The sequence below is a fragment of the Protopterus annectens genome, chromosome 1.part2 (assembly GCF_019279795.1).
Source record: "Protopterus annectens isolate FY-2018-M chromosome 1.part2, PAN1.0, whole genome shotgun sequence".
Lineage (NCBI taxonomy): Eukaryota > Metazoa > Chordata > Ceratodontiformes > Protopteridae > Protopterus > Protopterus annectens.
This window is the reverse complement of record NC_056727.1, coordinates 591,058,163-591,080,105: the sequence shown is the minus strand read 5'-3', so window position 1 is coordinate 591,080,105 and position 21,943 is coordinate 591,058,163. Positions and strand designations below refer to the sequence as shown.

At 40.8% G+C, this 21,943-nt stretch overlaps 1 protein-coding gene across 1 annotated transcript in view; it reads left to right on the top strand.

Annotated features, from left to right (window-relative positions):
• Window positions 1-21,943, top strand: part of TAF1A (TATA-box binding protein associated factor, RNA polymerase I subunit A) — a 650,793-nt gene that overhangs the window by 44,851 nt on the left and 583,999 nt on the right. The window contains exon 3 of the mRNA XM_044057862.1: window positions 5,499-5,694. Coding sequence (XP_043913797.1) covers window positions 5,499-5,694 — 196 coding nt within the window. The remainder of the gene's footprint in view (window positions 1-5,498; window positions 5,695-21,943) is intronic.

Below are 21,943 nucleotides of genomic sequence, written 5' to 3'. Positions count from 1 at the left end.
TTTTTTTTTGCAGGTAGGGTTGCTATAATTAGTCAGAATTTATTTCAGAATGTATATATGGAGTTTAATTATATCTAATATGATGAGAACATGACTTTAGTTTCATCTGTGTTTGCTATCAGTTGTGATCTGAGTATTGGGTCCATATGGATGGTTAAATATTGCCTTAAGTCACTTGTTCAAGTTGTTTACCTTATTAATTTCATTTGATAATGGATGTATCTCTCATTCTGAAAGTGACCTTGATTACCCCCTGTTCTCAAGAAACCTCCCTTGTATTTTGCAGTTTGTAAAACTAGCATGGGATTTCTGACCTTCTTCTCTTTACTGCTGGTGTTATTGAAAAATGGGTTATATGCAGATGTATTTTTTTTTTTATTTCAGAACTCTGAAAAATGTCTAGTATTTAAACAGTATCTTTCAGAAATTCTATCCAAATAGAAACCTAAGCTCAACCAAAAATGTTTGCTCCAAAACACTGAAGGTAATTCATAATATTCAAACTAGATACAAGGTAGATGGAATTCCCTCCCAGCTCATTTGAGACCACTCAATAACATAAATGCTTTTAATTGGCACTTGGACAACGTCTCATGGATACTTGGATATACCTCTATATATCCCCAGGCTACAAATAAACATAAACATTGAAATGCCCCCTCATTAGGCTAGACTTGCAAATGCGTAATGAATCCATTATTTAAATACAGGCTACCTCCCAACAGAGCGTTTCCATGTCTTCTCCCCACACCTCGGTATTTAATTTCTTATCTTTCATACTTTTCTTTACTAACAAACCTTCTTGCCTCTCCAGCTGCTGTTTTCTTCTTGCTTCAGTGTTTCTACAAAACCTCTCATGCTTTCTCAAATAATACTTGTCTTTCAAGATTTACTAAGCACTACCCTTTCTCCTTTTTATAATGTATAATAATCATGATTTTCTTGTTATAGCTTCATCATTATTTCATTTTCTTTTCCAGCATATGGGTTCTGATCTTCCCCACTTGCAGCATGTATAACTTGCAGGATTCAGTTGATTGTACTCATGCCCTATGTATATACTTCGTATACACTATTGTAAATATTTACGTGTATGTTTAATTGTGAAGATTTTTTTCCCTGGGCCTCTGCTGAAAAGGGGCTATTGCCCATTAAACAAATGTGAAGTAAATAAGTAATGTGACATCACATGGTCTCCCAGACCTGTGTCAGTTTACTTTTAATTCAAGACACAACATTGAGATTGCCCCTTAATGGAGTTGTTGGTGATCTCCTTATGGTGAAAGATCCTGATTTTACTCTCTGCACTTGTTGATCTCTCTGTTGCCTTTAACGCAACTTATCTTGGTGTCCAGAATTATCGCTTCTGAACTTAACGGTGGGTTATTTCCATCATTCCTGAGTGGTTGGTCTGGCGCATTTCATGTCGCACTCAAGTGGTTTCTTAAGTTAATTCTTTCGTAATTACCTGCTGACTTGCACAATTGTCTGGGCTTGATCCTTTGTTTATCTTGTTTGCCATACACATGTTGCTATTAGGAGATCATCCCAAAGCAGAGGTTGATTTTCACTGCTATGCTTATGATGTCCCATTGTAATTCTCTCTTTCTCCAGAGCTGGTGAAGAATTGTACTACATTTGAAAACCGCTTGGATTCCATCTTTCATTGAATGATTCATAGTAAAATTAATTGCAGCCCAGGCAATGACATAACGGATGCTGGTGCATAATAGCAGATGTCCTTCACACGTTCCGTTCTTTTTCCTCTTTAATGTTTTTTTTTGGGGGGGGGGGTTGACTGGAATTTGCATCATTACTGCAAGATCTGAGGGTAGATCTTGATGACAAATTTAGTCAAGGGCCAAATTTCAGCTATCCTCAAAATGTTTTGTATTTGTCTGAAAACTGTCATCCGAGTCAAGCACTTTGTTCTTCTTTCTTTGAGCCCTGTGATAGTAAGTCTTGCCAAAGTGCATACCCACTTTAGGTATTGCAGTGCCATTTTCCTTGTGTTTTTTTTCTTTTTTTCAGGTGGTGACCTTGCACTATTCCAGCAGGTACAGAGTTCTGCAGCTAGGCTTTAATTGGAGCTTCTCACTCATGTCTTATTATTCCTGTGCTGCATCATCCACACTGGTTGCTATATACTGCTGGGGTTGTATGTAAAATTCTACAATCTGCTTTCTTTTCTGTACACAGTCTGAATCTTGTCTGTTTGCAAACCTCTAAGTACCTTATATCTTGGTGAGAGGCAGTTGTCACTGGGACCTGTCTCAAGTCCTTGGGCAGGCTTTCTTTTGCCTGCCAGTCCTGTGGAATCAATTACCTAATCTGATTCAGGTGTGTAGTCCTGAGTCTTTCTCCTTAAGGTTTCTAAAATACCATCTCTTTAGGAGAGTCCCATAGAGACACTGGTTACTGTAATTTAATGTTACTTATGAAAATAAAAGACTTATTTGTTAACTTATTATAGATTTAAGTCTCTGCACATCATGACCTTGTGGAACGCAGGAGTGCAGTCCAACACTGGTTAGTTTAGCATTTCCTAGAAGTAATATTGCATCTTCATTCTTCCTTGAGAACCCCCTTCCATCAGTGGGACCTGAACTTAGATATTGTAGACAGGCATGTGTGATTGCCAATTGAGTCTGATAGCTTAGAAGCATGTCGCACAAAATTCTTTTCCTGATGGCCATTACCTTTGATAGTCATATGTTGGAGTTGCAGCCCTTATTTGTAATGCATCATATTTGGCCTTCCAAAAGGATAAAGGTGTCCCTCAGGGTGAAATTGTATCTCCTCCCAAATGTAGTTTCATGGCTTTCACACTAAACCAGTCCCACAATCTCCTGGTTTTCTTTGCAGCTGTAGAAACCAGGGGAAATAGAATGTGCAGTAGTAACTTGGATATTACCTAGAACAGGTACACGAATTAAGAAAGAGAGACCAGATGTCCTTCATGGATGCATCTGCAGTCATAACAAGTGGGTTGTCCTGTCGTCAGGCAGCCCTGCAGTAGAAAAAGTTAACAATTGTTTAACCTGTGGGAAACAAATACCTCATAAATTTCCACTCTTCTTGTCTGCTGCCTTGTTTTAGGCCCAGCCCACCGCAGCGCAGCCTTCGCTGTGCCTCTTCAACCCCGGCGAAGACAGCGCGCGTCGGTGGGAGGTTACAAGAACAGTTTTCGATTGATGATTTTCATATTATGCCGCGGATCTCCCTCCGACTACAATCTTCGCAGCAACAGGATTTTCAGACTCCAGAAAAGACTTAGGACCTTTCTGCACCTCCCACAGCACAGGCCCTAGCTATACCTCCTGTTCTCTCTCTGTGGTGGATGATGCTTCAATGATGTTTGCTCCGCTCATTCTTTACCCCAGCCCCTGCCAAACCAGACAGATTTTTACAGGATTGCAGAGGGTCATCACCACACCATCACCACCTTTTACCAGACCCTCTTGCAAACCAGAATCCCAGTAAGGCAACGGCAGCAATACAACCACAGCTAAAAACCTTCAAGGTCACTAGAGCTTTAAACTGTCAGTTTCATGATACACCAATAAAGAGTTTATGCTTGATCAGTAAAAAAAAAAGCTTACTGATGTAACATGAGAGCTGTGGAAAGAGTGCCAACAGCAGAACAAGGAAAGGGTTCTACTCTCCCTAATTCCTAGTTCCAAAAGAGGAAAAAGTTGGACCAATTCTCGACCTGTCACCCTGTCTAATACATACATCATTGTCCCAAAATTCAAAATGCGCCCTACCTACAGCAACTTTCTTCCATGCTGGGCAAGGTTGGCTGGTAACTATAACTCTAGATCTCAAGGAGGCATACCTGCAGCCAATTCGACCAATCTGCAGAAGATACCTCAGATTTCTTGCAGGATCAAACACTTATCTAAATTCTCAGCATTGCCTGAAACTTATATCTCTAGTAAGTATTCATTCACAAAATGTACAGCATAATTCCGCCCATACGATACCTTCAAAATTGAATTTACCCATACCTGGATGACTGCACCTGCTACAAGGGAAAGCAAGCTGACAACAGATTTACAAAAGGTCATTTACTTCACAGTCATTTTACTTACACAGGGAATGGAACCAAAGTCAAATTTACAAAAGTTCCCAAACATACCATTTCTTGGTAGGACATTTGGACACAGTACAACAAATGGCATTCCTGACTACAGAAAAACAAACTGCAGACTCTCAAAACTGAACAAGTTAACAGCCATCATGCATAATCTTGGTCCCATTTGCCAGACTACATATGAGGAAACTACAGTGGGTACCTAAAATTTATGGTCTCCACACACACACACACTAGAAAGAAAAATCCACTAATAAAATGCTTAAAAAAGGAGTTCCTATGGTGGCTCAGGCAGGCATGCCAGAAAAACCCAGACCCTGCCTTCATGAGACCAAAACAACACCATCACAACAGGCGCTTCAGACCTACTATGGGGGACAATAACAGGCCTTAATGGCAGTGCAACCCTTCCTAATCTCCACCAAGATAGAGTGTCCTTGAGGACTAAAATACATTTATGCCTAAAGGTGGTATTTTCTTTCCATTGGTTTTCGGAAGAAGTGCCTGTAGCTGCCAAGCAGGTACTGTCCACGGTAGATGACCAGCTTCATTGTCTCTTGCAGTCAATTAGTTAACCATTCATTAACAAGGATTGCATTCAAAGCCCAATTCACTAGAGGAATGGCTGTTTATAGTGCTTGCATCAAGAATGCCTTGGTAGTGGATATCTGTACCATTACCACTTCTTCCTCAGTGTACAGCTTCATACCATGTTTGTTGGCTTGACTTTGACTTTTGGAGTTGGTCCATAATTGGAAAGTCAGTACCCCAGGACTTTTGCTACCTGACTTCTGTGTTTTCTACTGTGGTGGTGCTGCTTGGGATTTGGTCTAGACTAAGGTTCATCATTGGGGGCTTTCTGTTTTGTTTGTTTTGGTTATATCTCAGTTGTGTAATAAAGTAGTGTAGAATGTGAATTTTATTTATTGATTTGCAGGAATGTACTTATTTGTGGCATGGAGCAAATGTTGGCTTTGAGAATGAGGAATGAGCATGTTTAGGTGGTTAATATTTTACATCATAGCATGCATCTGTGCAGTACTAACTTCTGTGATACAGTGTTTTACAGAAAGTGTCATTTTCTGATTGTTGGAAAAGAAATGCTAAACAGGAGACCAAAAGTAAATGTTCTGTCATAGGTAAACAGACAGTAGGAATACATCTGTTGTTACAGTCTGCTAACTGTACTTTATGATGTGTTTAATTACATTAAAGTTGTCATCCGAAATTTGTGACAATGCTGCATTTTGTAAGTTATGTTTCAGATGAATTTTAATAATAATTCCCAAGTCATAGTCGGCATCTCTGAAGTGTAACAAACTGTATGATGTCTGCTGAGGATATAATGGAATGGGTTTTCCTGCTTTTTTGTTGATGGTCACAAATTCCTTGCCTTTTCCAGGTGTGCTTAGAGCATGCTTTTCACATGTTATGTGGTGGAAATCTGGATGAAGCCCACAGAGGCCTTACAGTGGCAGAAAGCTGGAGATATGGAGGAACTTACTCTCAGCAAGAGTTGCTTAAATTCATTCAGGCTTATAGAGCACTGCTGGATTATTGCACTTGGTGTAAAAAAAGAAGTATGATGTCAAAGGAAGGCAAGTATAAAACCTCATCTCTTTGTTCTTAAACTAATTTTTACTGATCAAGCAAGTACAGAAGGATGATTTAAATATAATTTGTATGCTTAGTAACATACAGATATTAGCAAGTTACATGTATTGCAAGGATGATGGTTACTGGTGATTTAAGAGATCTAACAAAGCAGTCTCAGTAGCTCAACATATTGCACATTTGTTTTTGGTGCAGAAGACTGTGGGTTTTATTTTAACGCAAGGTAGATGGGTTAATTTCCCAACACCGACACTGCAGTCCTGCATAAGAGGGTGTCATGTTACTGAGTTTGCTGTCCTGATCAGACAGAGGCTCCATTTACCTGAATTAGTGGTAGCTCAGGTAGATGCAAAAGATCCCATGGCATCAAAAAAAGTAGTAATTTTTTTATTTATGCACAAAAAGTCTTGTTTATAAATATTTATAAATGTACAGATCTGTTTACACATATTCATAATTCCCTTTACAGTCTTAATAAATTTTAATCTGTATTAGATCCCTCTCCTTTTTACATAACCACCATCTGATTTTACGTAATATTGTTGCTAAAATCCATTTACTATTAAACATAATTTAATTTATTCTTTCATTCCATGTAACATAAAATAACTTTAACATGTTTTATTTCTATTCTTATACTATCTATATTTATATTTAATTATATCCATGTTTATCTTAGCCACTTTTTATATCTTCGAAAAAATCTTCTTTACATAGTTTTCTCCATAACTTTTTTACTCTTTTACACTTTATAAACACATGTTCTGTAGTTTCTTCTTCTTGACAATGTAAACATGTTGTAACACTTTTTTTTCCTTTTTGTATGGCATATTTCCTTTTACTGGCAATTTGTCTGTGTTCAGTCTCTACAAAAAAATCTTGACATTCTACTTTCCGATTACAACATTTGCTTCTTATTTTTATAGCTTTATTTTTTTTCATTGGTTAGATCTTTTTCTGTACCCTGAGTTTTTATTTTCCACAAAAATATTTTTCTTGGTAACATGTTATTCTTTCATTTGCACACTGTTTGTTTTTCTTTTATGCTCTTTTTAAAGTGCCACAAGTTTATCATACATGTATTTATACAATTTACTACTAATTTCTCATCTTTTTCATTTATCCACTTTAACACTGTACAAATTTAATGAAGTAACATATACCATTGGGTTAATTAACCCTAAACCTCCTTCCTCTTTATTTACATACAAGACTCCTTTTTACTGAGTTTAATCTAGAACCCCATATAAATGAAAAAAAAAAAATGTATTTATTTTATTTATTTATTGTATTTGTTTACCGGGAAAGTCCACTGGGTCTAGATGAGCCCATTTTCAGTGGAAGCCCGGGGAGAAAAGCTTCACAGTAACAGTTCTTTACAATACAATAGTAACAGTGCCGAATAAACACAAAGTCTTTGTCCCATTTAGATTCGACAACTGACTTATACATTGGTGCGGTCGAGTGGCCTCCGAAAGACATGCGTGAATGGGTGTGCCTTTGCTGAAGGTTGGGCGTCGGGCTGGAAACTCGGCACCATAAAAATCTACTGCCAATCATTAGCGGACTGGAGTTCCGCTGTGGCGACCCCTAACCGGGAAAAGCCGAAAAAACAACAACTGTGTCTTAGATAACTCGACTAAGTTAGCATGTCAGTAGCTTAGGTTCTAATAACATTGGATGAGTATTAACAGCTTATAAGGTCAGACATTTTAAATTCCTTTTTGAATACTGTTGGTAACATTAATACACTCGCTAAGTATGCTGTTTTTTCCCATCAGTACTGAATTTATTAAATGAGCCTTATTTCTGAATGATAATTTATATGTTCCCAGAAAAGATAGGTTTGTTATATTTCTCCTGTTTTTTCCAATTGAATTCTACTTGTATCTTTATTCTCAAATTTTATATCCAACACAGAAATGTTATTCACTGCAAAATGTTTCCCCTGTCTTTATTACATCACCTAAACCTTTGCTTTTCTCTTTAACACCATCCCTACCACCTCCAGACAATCATATGTGCAAATTATTACTTGCATCTTTTATCCAAATTTTGTTTTTTGCAATTATTATAATGTCAGCTGCATATGTTAACAATACTGACATTTTTAACCTTTCAGGTGTTGTATAGGTTCATAGGTAGGTACTAGGCTATCTGCCCGAGGGTATTTATAAGCCTAGCCAGAGTGTGTCGGCTTTCGCCGCCCCATTGATTAATTAACTGAGCCTCTGTCAAGCAGAACCAGTGAAGTGATCCCAGGGGTGTACTTTCTGTTACCCATCCACTCGTCAAGGCTTCTCTTGAAGAGTGTTAGTGAGGGGCTTTGCCTAATGTAGTTAGGAATTTTGTTCCAAAGCATGGGGAGTCTCTGTGACAGGAATCTATCCCTCCAGCATGTTCTATTTATTGTTGTGGCGAGGTTTAGCTCACTAGAGCGTGTGGCTCGCAGTGACTTTGATTTCTTCAGGTGGAGCATGTCCATCAATTCTGAGTTGGACATGGCTTTGTAAGTCAGGCAGAGATCACCTCTGAGTAAGCGATATGCCACTGAGTACAGCCGGAGTTTTTTCAGTCGGGCTGCATAGGACATATGTTTGAGGCCAGTAATCCTCTTGGTGAGGTGCTTTTGTGGTCTTTCAAGCTGTTGGAAGTGTCTTGTGAGGTACATCCCAAATGGGGCATTGTACTCTATAATGGATCTGATGAGTGATGAGTAGAGGGGCACTATAACCTCTTTATTTCTAGATGCCAACCCCTTAGTAATTAGATGGGCCACATAGAATGATTTCCTAACTACTTTGGCAATATGATTGTCAAAGGAGAGATTACTATCTACCTGGGTCCCCAGATCTCTTATTACCTCTTCTGTATTAAGGGGGCTGCCGCCTATGTGGTAATTCGTGAGTATTTTGTTTTCCCCAAACGGGATGACTATGTATTTTTTGACATTTAGCTTGAGGCCATGACTTTGACACCAGGTGTCTGTCTGAGTAAGGCCTTTTTGGAGGATGTCCGTGTCAGCCGGAGAGTGAATTATGGCTCCCAGTTTGCAGTCATCGGCGAACTTGGTTAGCCGTAGTCCTCCTGTGTTTGCCTGTACTTCTGAGAAATATATCCCGAACAGTAGGGATCCCAGAACTGAGCCTTGCAGGACACCACTTGTGACTGGTTTAGAGTCAGACCTGGAGCTCGGCTATTCTTACCTTGTGAGTTCTGTCTGTAAGCCAGTTGGCAACCCATCTTGTGACGTAGGGGTTTATGTTCAGGTTGGTGAGTTTTTCTATAATACCAGAGTGAGGAATTGTCGAACGCCTTGGCGAGATCAAGGTAGGCTGTGTGAACCACCTTTCCCTCGTCCATGGCCTTGGTAACTGTCTTGAAGAAGTCAGCCAGGTTTAGTAGGCGTGATCTGCCCTTAACAAAGCCGAACTGGGTCGGGTCAAGTGTTTGGAGGTTCCCAATGTCTTTAATGAGTTCCATGATGATGCGCTCCATAGCCTTGCAGACCAGGCTAGTCAGGCTTATGGGGTGATGGTTACCAGGGTCAGTTGTGGCTCCTCCTTTGTGGAGCGGAATAACCATTGCTGTGCGTCATTCTATGGGCACGTAGCCTGTGGAGAGAGGCTGAGGTTGAACAGCGTGTTTAGGTGGGGGGTTAGTTCGTGCAAGATGCAGCCTGGGACACCATCTGGCCCCATTGATGCTGTGTTTTTGGCTTTTGAAAGGGCTGTTTTCACCTGTGCTTTTGTGGTTTCCGGGACACTAAACTTCTTCATTTTGTGATTTATTTCACATTCATAACTAACACAAAGAGTATACAACTCATTGGACATCCCTGTCTTACACCACTCTTCATATGTACCTCTTGGCTTAACCAGCCATTTACAAGTATTTTTGCTTTATTACTGCTATACTCTGATATCTGATGTACATAATTTCCTAACTTTCGTACTTGTATTCTTTCGTTATTACCCATAAGATTTCATGTCCAATTGTATCAAATGCTTTTTAAGGTCACCTATCAGGATTTTTGCTTCTTCCTATTCATATCATCCACCATTTTTCTAACTATCATTAATAATTACTGACAACCCTCCCCCTTTATAGTATCTTCCATAATATTTTCCTGTTTAGTTTCAGATCTTTCTTGTATTATTTTCATGCAGATTTTATAGTCAGCATTATTCAGTACTATTGGTCTCTAGTTTTTTAATTGTCTTCTAGCTTCTTTCTTCCAAATAAATTTAAATATTCCACTTCATAATTCTTTATACATAAAATCTTCCGTTGACCATTCATTCAAAATATTTAAAAAATATTTGTTTGCCAATCCCTTAAATTTGAATGCATTTCATTCACTATTCCATCTGGTCCTGCAGCCAAATCTATATTTACTTGGCCTAATACTTTATCTAGCTCATTTAAAGAAATCTTTTTCCATCTCTGTTCTTTTTCTGTTAACATTTTTGCTTTCCATGTTTTTTACAATACTTTGCTGTAAACATTTCTTTTGCATATTGCACTACCATATTCCTAATATTTTCCTGAGTTCTGTTTCTCCTTTTACATTTTATATTTCCCTCATTACACTACCATCTCCCTTTACAAATCTGCTTAAGTAACTTGGTACTGCTTCTCTTTTCCTTGCAAAAGATGTCTTTGCTTATATAACAATCCTTGGATTTGTTTTAGTCTTTTAGTCTATTTCTTTCATATAAATCTTTTTCTTTGTCATAGTACTTCTTATCGTTGTGTTCTAAATCTTTTATATGTGCTTTTACAGTTTTCTTTCTCTACTTTTCTCACATATTTCCACTGTAAAAAAAGATATTTTTTCTTAAATATCATCCACCATTCAGATCAGTTTTTATAAAATGTTCTAATAATATGATCTTTCCATAACTATCACTAATCACTTTCCTTCTTCATACCATACTTTCTCATTTAACCTTTTTATTATTTTGCCTATTTTTATAGCTTCCTTGTTTTCCTCTATCTTTTGCCATATTGCAAGATGATCAGAAAATCCTGTGTCAACTACCCCCCCTTCTCCTTTAACTAAACCTTCTGATACTATAAAAATAATCTATTTCAGCTCTATATGTACCTCTTTTGTAGGTCCATGATTTTTTTCCCAGTTTTACCTTAATACATCTTACAAATTCTGACATTTTGTACATCATTTCCTTTCTTTTTACACCTGTTTCTTAAGTCAGTCTCTTGTCATTGTAATATTCATATTTATTACTAGATAGTTTTAAATCTAATGAAATATGCTTTTCCTTTCTTTACAATTAATATATAATGTTTTAATTCTATACACTTCTTTCAATTTTAGATCTACAGTGGTTGAGCTTTCCATTTTTTGCTAAAGTTACATTTAATGTCCGTACTGTATATGATTATTGTAGAACATCTCTCATTTCCCAAATTCCAGATCATCTTTCCTCCCCATGGTTTCTTTGTTTACAATCTTTCTTCATTTGTTAAAATTATTTTGTCTCTTAATATAATTACATCTACATCATATGTATTACACCATTCTAAAATCTCTATTGTTTGTACTGTTTTCGTAATACTATTCACATTTACAGAAAGCACTCTTAAAATTTAAATTTTCCCTTTTCTTTAGATTCATGGTTTCATAAGTCTAATTACTATGCCAGCATTCTTAATAGGCAGCTCTAAGCCTAGTGAGTTTCTCTTCCTAAGGTGAGAATCAAACTCTGCATTTTGTGTGTGTCAAAAACCTTAACCGTTATACCAAGCCCCAGTCATTGACTGTATATATTCTTTTTCATCCATTTCCTTTCTTTTTTTTTCTTTTGTACTTATGCCTTTAAGTTGTCTTTTTCTGTGTTTTACCCTTTTACCAATGGAATTTGTTTTTCTTTTACTAGCTCCCAATTGTATTCATCTTAATTTATTTCAAAACCTTCTATGCCCTCTCTTTTCTCGCCTAATTTTTCATCTATTTCTACGAATTATAATTTTTTTTATTTCTTTTTTCTCTCTCTTTTTCCTTATTCTTTTATTTCATTTTTGCAATCCAGTCATAAATGTCCAGTTTTATTACTTTTATAATTTTGGTTCACATTTTTGCATTGTGTCCCATTTCCTCACAAATATAACATTTGATTTTCTTAGTTACTTTTCAAATGTCCTTCTCCATTTAAAAAAAAAAAAAAAACCTCTGGGTTGTCCGCAGTATTCCCTTCCACATTTATCATGCTTGGTTTATGTATAATTTATTGTTTCTGTTTAACACAATATTCTGTAGTATTAAAATCCCAACCACTAATCTAATCTATAAACCCCATTTATCATATACATTTGCAGTTTCTAGTACTTTCAAAGTCTCTCTTTCTACCTCTGTTTGAAATCGTACATGAATTTTCATTGCCCTGTTTAATGCTTTTATCACATAAAGAATCCATGGGTTACAGTCTTTCTTTTTTTGATGTTCCCCAAGAAAATTTTCCATTGAAAAATCAGCCTCAACTATAATGTCACAAAATTTGTTAGTAAGAATAAATGCTCTTACCTTGTATGCTTCTGTACCAGAAGGAGCTATTCAGTTGTCCCACACTCATACCTGTTTCTCCATTCTTTATCTTATTTACTTTGAATCCATATCACATACTTCCATTTTCTTCTGCCTTCGTTTGTGCTACTCTTCTTGCTTCTTTTCCTTTTTCTGCATGTGTTTGCTTTTCCATCTCAATGCTATTCTTCAGGATTGTCTCTGTATCTTTCTTTTTGTATTTCCTCCATAATGTCCCCCCAGAAAACATAATTTTCATTTTCTGTCTCACTCTGCATCACCATTTGTTTAAGTAAGTCATCCTGTAATTCTCCTGACTGGAAGGTTCTAATTGTACATCTGTCCTTTGCTGGATCTTTTTCATCAAACAGATTTATTTGAAACATCTCCTTGGAGTCCTGTACACATTCTTTGGTCTCAATATTTGCTTTCTTCTTCATTTGTCTCACCTCTCCATCTGCCCCCCTGTTTCTCTAGGTGGCCTGTGTGGTTGGAATGAAAGCAGGAAGTGCTCCTGCCAAATGGGTCCCACTCACAAAAATGACAAGTAGGGGAAGTTCCCTGGTGCTCTGGCCAAATTTCCACTAGTTAGTATGAATACCTCCCCTCCTCTGGCCTCTTGAAAAGAGACCATTGGCGTACTGGGACTAATCCAGTCAGCAAGATAAAATAAATTTATAGTCTCTGTGACCTTGAAATCTGGTGCATTTTCTGGCAGAACATGAAGATGGGTTCTTGTCACTAATACAGGCACCTTGCAAAAATAGCAGGGTTACTTTGTTATTATAGTAGGTGTGAGCCCATGATATGCAACATTTAATCATTGTATGATGCCTGCTTTTATTCTTTTCTTTTTTATGGTCATGGGGGGGGGACTGAAGAATATTCTAGCAAGCAGTGGCCCCACCTATCCCACTTTCACCCTTTAATACACCTGTCTTATTTCACAAAGTTATCCAAGTCTCTTTAAAATACACCATCAGTGTGATAATGCTTTCTTCCATGTACTTCTCTGCTGTCACATTTTATGCGCACTTGTAAATATATTTATTGTAATGTATTATATATTTGCTGTTTTTGCTTTTGCTTTTTTATTGTATTCTTCACTTTGGTTGTATACCCCAAGATGAACCTGAAAATGATCTGAGATCAGTGCTGTACTCCAGTCAGTGAATGAACGGATTAATGAATTAATAAACCGGTCCTGCCTGGGATGCCACCCTGTTGCCAGAAGACATGCATCTTGTTTACATAAAATCTGTCTTGTTGTTATTTTTTTCTATATTTTGCTGGGATCAAGTGTGATGTTATAGCGGCTGTATGAGTGCTATTTACTCTGCTAATTCTGCATTTATGCCGTAGCTTTAATCCATTGGGATTTGACCACCAGTTGTCCATCTTGCGAGCACATAGCAGGGTTCTAAGTTGGAGAGAAGCAGAAGTAGTACATACTGTCACAGTGTTGTAAGCTGGAAATTCATAGTCTTTATGTTCTTTAGCCTCCAGATGTGCTGGGTGATGTGTTGGCGTTGATGGTGGGTTTGTCGTGTGAGTTGCATGAAACCTGTCCCTACCCCCCCCCCCCGTTGATCTTTTTTCCTCTGTTGCTCACTTTATTGTATGTACTAGTTGTCGCCTCCCTGTCAATGGCTCTGGTGTATGTCAGAAGCTGTGCTGTATAGTGACCTATCCATTTACCAGCCCCCCCAACATGTCCCTTTACCTTTCTCCTTAGGAGAGGCAAGCAAACCTCGTCTGAACATATAATCTGAAGTAGTTAACTTCATTTATCTGCAACCTGTGGGTATTCGGATCCATATCGGATCCGAGCCGGCAACATTTTATCAAGCATCTGCTCCAAGCTCCTCCCCTTACCCATAATCCCTCACCTCTCGTACCTTCCCTCAGATCTCATTTGCCGCTTCATACGTACACATTGTGGTCTCTCTAGCTCCAAGTTGAGTATAGTAAGTGGAACTTTTGATTATTAAGTTAGTGTGTGAGAGTAGTTGTTTGTGTTGGCCCTTCCTCTCCTTCGTCTTGTCGGCTTGTTTAAAAAAAAAATAGTAGTTAGAAAGTTTGTGTTTCTTTCTTGAAATAGAGTAAGCCTAGCCAACCCCGAGTGTGTGTGTGTCTAGTTTAGCATTTGGCTCAGTGGAGTGTGTTATGGCTGACCAGCCTAAACCAATGTTCAAGAAATGCCAGTGTGTGGCCACAAGCTTTTACCGGCTGATGGCCACACTCTTTTTGTGTTGTTTGCCTTGGCTTTCCCCATCTTAGTTTGCCATGTGCTGTGTGTGCAGTATTCAATCCCAGAGCCCTTAAAAAGAGGAAGGCGAAACTGGTAGCCAAGGGCCTGCTACCAGTTTCTGCCTTAGAGACGATGGCCTCAACATCGGCTCCTGTAGCCGAACAACCCCCCCCCCCCCAGGCTGGGACTCAGCCTTCCTCTAAGCCTGCTGAGGCAGGGACAAAAGCTACAGATGAGGACAAAAAAGAGAGAGAGAAAAAAGGGTAGAGAGGCACCGCAAGCGATCTCCGGAGCGGGCGTCTTTTCCCAGTCCACCTGTGAAAGTTGTTAGGACCACTTTTCCTCAGTTCCATTCCTCGAGGTTCTCCCCGGAGCCGACAGAGCCCTTGGATTGGAGGCCTTCTTCGATGTCGTCTCACAGGGCCAGACTCGAGTTGGTCACCTCCTCGCGGTCAGCTCGGAGTCTATCGGAGCTTGACGTGGACAGAATGATGCGGAGATTCATTTGGATCCAAATGGGAGTTTTGCCAGGCCTCTCTTCTGCCGGAGAAGGGACCTCTATTCGCTTTTTCCATCCTATCTCTCCTTCTCTGTTCCGACCATCAGTCTCGGGGGTTTATGGATCCGAGGATCCTCTGAGCTGGGGGTTTGGGGCTGACTGTTCCTCCAACCTCGACGCCGGCCATTACCTTAAGTTCCTCGGATCAGACTTGTTCGGATCCGAGCAACTCTCGGGGCCGAGAACAGGGAGCCGGATCTGAGGTAATGGAGATGTCTTCGGCTCCGACTTTGTCGGATCCGAGCAGTTCCTTCTGAACCCTGGCTACCTTGGCCTCTGCCCCGATTCTCACTACGGAGCCAGGGAGAACTTCTTCCTTTTTGGTTGCCAAGGAGGTGCGCTCTCCTTTGGCCTTTGACGTGGTGGAGAGGGTTCTGTCCCAGGGATTGAGACCCCAGCTCATTGCCTTAGACTCCACCCAGGCTGCCTTGGATTTGGTTACGACTCCCATTAGCTTGTCCTAGGGACAGCCAGTGCCAGAGGACCCCCAGGTGGATCCCATCTTGGAAACCCCCCCCCCATGATGTACGAGCCCTCTTCAGAGAGTCCCGCTGAGGTGGCCCCACGTAAGCATTCGTGTAAGAGGAGGCACATGGACTCCCCAGAGTCCCTCACAGAAGATACTGATTTGGATGAAGGTGAGGGTTCCCCCAGGTCACCTCCCAATGATGTCTCCTTTTGGAGACCTCATGGAAATCCTCCACCAGAGGGGGAGGTTGGTCAGCCCCAAAACCCTCAATGGACAAGTCAGTATTCTTGGAGGCCTTTGGCAAGGGCCCATCTACATCCTGAGTGTCCCCTCCTGCAGCTCCATTAGTGGATCTTATCACCACACGGGCATGGAAGGAGCCTGACACCACCAAACACCCAGACGGGATCCTTTCTCCTCCCACAGACACGCAGGCTTGGTACAAGGGATCCCTTGTGGATGCTATGGTGGCAGCAGCTGCCACCAGGAGAGAACTGGCTCAGGAAAGTTCTTCGGTCCACCTTCCAGACAAAGAGTCTAGGGTGGTGGATCGCTATGGGAAGCGAGTTTTTTCTTCAGCAATGTTTTCCATACGAATGCTGAATTATTTGGCACTTGTCATCGACTCCAGCGAGATTTGGTAACGGAATTTGCTGTGTCGCCAGAGGACAAGTGGCTGTTCTCAGCAAAAATGTTGACTCTGAAATCTGTTTCTAACATGTCCATGCATCTTCTTTCCCATGCCACGGAAGGAGTGGCTAGGGCTGCTGGAACTGGTGTAGCTATGAGGCGGCACGCCTGGCTCAGACTGTCAAGTCGCGGATCCCTTCAATGCGTCTTTCACGAATGCTCCCTTTGACAGTTCCTCTCTTTTTGACGAGCGACTTTCTCTGCAACCTAGGCTCCATGGCAGCAGCAGTTTCAATTCTACCATGTGCGCGCCTTCACATGGGGGTGCTTCAGTGGACCTTGGCAGTTCAGTGGTCTTGGTTAGACCTCCCCATGGACTACCCTATATGGATCAGCAAAGCCTGCAAGACTTCTCTTCTCTGGTGGCTCCAATCGCCGGATGTCTTGGCAGGTCGCCCATTCTTAACATCCCCTGCCCAAGCCACAGTGACCACGGACATCTCCCAGCTCAGGTGGGGTGGCACTTTTTTGGGAAGGACAGTCCAAGGCACATGGTCCCAAACCGAGACCAGATTGCATATCAATGTTCTGGAGTTGAGGGCAGTGCTTTTAGTGTTGCAAGCCTTTCACACTGTTCTCCCCCTCGTGGACGATTGCAGTTCAGTCAGACAACATGTCAGTTGTCTGGTACATCAACAAACCAGGAGGGACCAGATCTTACCCTCTCTGCTGTGAGGTCGTGAGAGTGTGGGAGTGGGATATTTTCCACCAGTCAGTTTCTGATTGCAACGCACATCCCGGGACGCTTCAACATTTTAGCGGACAGATTGAGTCAGGCTATTCTAATGCCATACGAGTGGTCTCTGAAACAGCCAGTAGCAGAGGAGATCTTCCTAGGGTGGGGTCACCCTTGCTGCAATCTCTTCGCATCTCCTTCCAACGCGAAGTGCAGCGAGTTCTTCGCTCTAATCCCCTCCCCAGGGGACTCCCCCAGAGATGCTCTAGTCCATGCTTGGCCTCCCGGGTTACTGTAAGCCTATCCCCCGCTACCTCTAATTCTGAAGTTTCTTCAGAAAGCATACCGGCTGGGGTGCAAAGTGATCCTCATTGCCCCATTCTGGCCTCGTCAAGTGTGGTTCCCCTTCCTCTGGTCTCATGCTCTAACTCCGCCACGGATTATAGATCCCTGCCCAGATCTCATATCCCATCCCTCGGGCATCAGTCCGCCCGACCTGGACAGCCTCAAGCTGACTGCTTGGTTGCTCCAGTTCCCCTGATCGCTAGGACACCTGGTGTATCATCTTCAGTAAAGAGTATTCTGGTGGCATCCCTCAAAGCTTCCACTAGGAAGGTTTATCGCAGCAAATGGAAATGCTTTTCTATTTGGACTTCTCAGAGAAATATAGATCCATTTACTGCCCCGGTTCCTGCAGTCTTGGAGTTTTTGTCATGTATTTTTCAACAAGGGGCTAGTTCCTCCACAGTGAAAGTACAACTGGCAGCCATATCTAATGTTCATATTGGTGAAAATTTGAATGCTCTGGCCTCCTTGAGATTGTACAAGGCCTTTCTAAAAGGTATTTTTCTCTTGCATTCCCCGGTTAAGAATTCCTTCCCCCGTTGGGACCTTACTCTAGTTCTGCAGGCATTGGGGGCACCCCCTTTTGTACCAGCAGCGTGAGTAGACTTAAAATTTCTGTCCTGGAAGACAGCCTTTTTAGTGGCCATTACTTTGGCCAAAAGGGTTTCTGAGATCCAAGCTTTGTCTGCCGTGCCCCCTACTTGATTTTTTACAAAGACCAGGGTTTTGCTTCGCACGAACCCTTCTTTCTTACCGAAAGTGGCTTCTGAATCTAACATTAACCAGTTGATTAATCTGCCTGTGTTTTTTTCCAAATTTCCAGAACAAGGGTGAATATAAGCTGCACTTGCTAGATGTTCATAGACGGCTTCGTTTCTGTCTACACAGGACTAAGCAATTTCGTAAGTCTGACCAATTATTTGTGTCCTTTTCTAGACCCTTTTTGGGCAAGGCCATTTCCAAGGTCTCTTTAGCCAGGTGGATTACACAATGTATACTGCAAGTCTATAGGGATAAAGGCCTATCCCCACCTGGTCCTATTAAAGCCTATTCCACCAGATCTATGGCAACTTCTGCTGCTTTTTGGTCTAGGGTTTCTCTGGATGATATCTGTGCAGCAGCGACCTGGGCAAGGTCACATACATTCATCTCTCATTATAAGTTGGATTTGATCTCTAGAGAGAGCATCCTTTGGCTCTGCGGTGCGCAGGAATATCCTTCCATGAGGGCCTCCCAGGAGTTTTGGTAGCTGGGGACTCTGTCTCGCAGGTTGCAGATAAATGAAGGTAACTATTTCAGATAAAGAAGTTATGTACTCACCATAACGTTCCATCTGAGTAGTTGTACTTCATTTTCTGCAACCGTTACTCCCCCCCCCCCCCCGAACCTGTTCTTGGTTACCGTTATTGAGTTGCTAATAGTTTGGTTAGTGGCAAACATGATCTGAGGGAAGGTAGGACAGGTGAGGGATTATGGGTAAGGGGAAGAGCTTGAAGCTTGGAACAGATGCTTGATAAAATGTTGCTGGCTCTGATCCGATATGGATCCGAATACCCACAGGTTGCAGAAAATAGTACAACTACTCACATGGAACGTTATGGTGAGTACATAACTTCTTTTTTTTTTCTGGCTCATATTGACTCCTCCAGTGGATGCACTGCTGGTTGAAATCCCTGTTGACCGTGTCATACGACTTTATTCTCTGTATACCATACAGCTGTCAGGACAAACTTTATGTAACTCAGCAGTCTGTGTAGCAAGCCTCTAAATACTTTGTAAAATAATTCATAAACAGTAACATCTATTCATTTTATGTTACTTGTGCAAAGTCTAACCAAATGTGGTCCATGTTGTTACATTCTGTACATTGAGACATATAAGTATTTTCAATATGACTATATGCTTTTTTAATACTCTTCCTACCCAGGCTTCAGCCATCCTTTCCCATCACCCAGTTGATCCATTTGTTCTTGTTCTTTGGTGACAGCTGTCTAATTTTGTTCCACAACCTTGGTGGGAGCCCTGCTGCCTGTTTGTTTCCTGACTGAGGTGAGAGCAAATCCATTCATTCCTCCTTAGAGTTAAGAGTTGTATGCTAGACCATCATTCTCATGAAGTTTTGATCCATCCTCACCTGCCTCTGTCTGGAGGTGGTTTTGCGTGAATCCTGCTCTAGGGAGGATCCCTGCTTGTATCCATGCATGTCCAGGGATCTTCTCTCACACTTTTACTTGTGGCATGAGGCACAGTGACCCAGTAACCGTTACCTGATGCACTCTAGCACTTTTCCTGGGGACTGTGATGTAGTGGGTCACACCATCTCCCTCCCCCCAGGAAGGGCAAACTGGCAGTGGTCCTCGCACTCTCCCTCTACACCTGAGCTGCTAATTGAACTCTTGTTATCAGCGTCATAGTCCTGGCTTTTATCCCTGTGTGCCACCGAGCTTGGTATGTGGAAATTATTTTCAGAAAGCATTTTCTTTGAATCAGGCCTTTGCTTTTTACATGGGCATAAAATCCAGCAGACCCTGTAGAGACTTATTTCACGGAGGTTAAACTAGAGCAAAAAACTGTGAATTTGAGCTGTGTGGTGATTTGTTAAAGATGGATTAATTATGAGATAAGAAATGATAAACAATGGGCACGCTTTTAAAAGAAAAAGCTTTGGCATTTCAGAAGTTGTGGGTATGTACAGAGCACTGTTAAAATGAATTGACAGGGACATGAATATATGTTGAATAAAACTATTTCTCATTTTTGCCTTGTTTGATTCATAAAGGTATGATGTGATATAAAACTGTGGATATGAAATAAAGGGCCATGTGTGAATCTGGATTGGAGGTCCCTGAAAACACTGTGCAGTTGCAATTCATGTCTGTTGCAGCATGTGTTGCCGCATAACTTAAGCACTGCAGGAGCAGCTGTCCAGCATTTGCTCAAACTTGCAGACTCTGTGCTGGAAAAGTAAATTTGTCTAAGAAATGTAAAAGCAAGCATGTGTGTGTGTTCAAAAGAATGTTCCAGTGCAATCTCTGTTAACAATTTAATTACATTGCAGTGAAGTATAAAAATGCAAGAGAGGCCTTTGCTTTTTACATGGGCATAAAATCCAGCTCATAATTAATCCATCTTTAACAAATCACCACACAGCTCAGCAAATTCACTGTTGGCAAGCAGCAGTGCGAATTAATGGAGGAAATGTGGACTTCTAATATTAGGCACAGCAGAGCATAATGTTTTGCTAGAAAATATATTCAGCTGAGACTAAAGGGCTCTGAAGCTGCGGTAGCATTGTCGCCTCACAGCAAGACTTTGTTGCGTTCGATTCTCCGCTAGAGCTTCTTCTGTGTGGAGGCATGCGTGAGTGGGCGTGCCTTAGTTGAAGGTGTGCGTCAGGGCTGGTAACTCAGCACGTAAAAATACACTACCAAACATTAGCGGACCAGAGTTCCGCTGTGGCGACCCCTAACTGGGATAAGCCAAAAGACGCACACACACTAAAGGGCTCTGAAGAGAACAGTTTGCACACATTGTTAGCCTTTTTTGGCTACCAGGTGCACTGTTACGTCATAAACTGTTGACGTGAGAGCTGAAATACTACAAGAATGTTTTACATAGTTGCACTTAAGTAGATCTTAATATTTTGGGTTGTGTGACTTGTGAGATGCAAGGAATGGTAAAAAGAATTTGAAGTGTAAAAGCAATCACATTGTCACAGACTCATCTTAATGTGTAGAGCCTTAGCAGTGACATCAAGAGAATGCTGATTTAATTCTTTTGCTTGAGTAGCTTGTTAGGAGAATAATAAAGTAAAAAGGCCAGTGATTCATGCTCCTAGAAAGCTATCTTGTAGCTCTCAGAAGTAAAGGAGAACAGGAAGTGAAGAGAATTGAATCCTTGGGTGTCAAGTAGCACTAATACTCATAACAATGTGTGAGTAGTATACTAAGTGTAGTGGAGCAAGCTAAAATTGTAATTTGATTTGATCTTCAAGATCTAAAGAATCTGATTAAAAAAAAAAACTTAACCCATTGCTTATACCTGAATAAGTGGTCTGAAGAATGCCAAATGCTGTTTTCTGTACTGGGTTTCTGGAAGTTAAGGCTAGACGAACAACACTTCAAGTTGTGTGCACTTAATATGGCATTAGTAAGGCACAGCTCAGACTTTGGTTTGAAATACCTCTGGTGTTGATAAAATAACAAAGCCAGCTGAAGGGTTAGGATATGCTGTAGACGTAGTACAGGATCTGACAGAACTGATACAGGTGCTGAACAGATTAACCCGGTATAGTACAAGCAAATGATAAATACGACATATTGACAGATTTTCAGTTGCAGACATTTGTACATCACTTAGTCTTCTGTACAGCTATTGTCAGTCAAACATTAGTTAGCTGATTCTATTCCTATACCTCATTTTTGTCCCATAGTTCCTGTTTGAGCTCCTGATCTTTCAGCTGTCACTTTCCTGTCATAACATTGTTAATGTATTATATGTAAATAATAGCAGCACACTTGATCTGAGGTGGTGTAGTTGTCAAGGGCATTGTAGGTAAGGGAGGAGCTCGAGATTTGGATCCTACAAACTTTAGAAAGTGGCCAAGTCTGATCTGAGGATCGGATCTGAAACCACTGGTTGAGGAAGAATGAAAATAGATAACACGGAACATTATGGTGAGTATGTAACTTCTTTT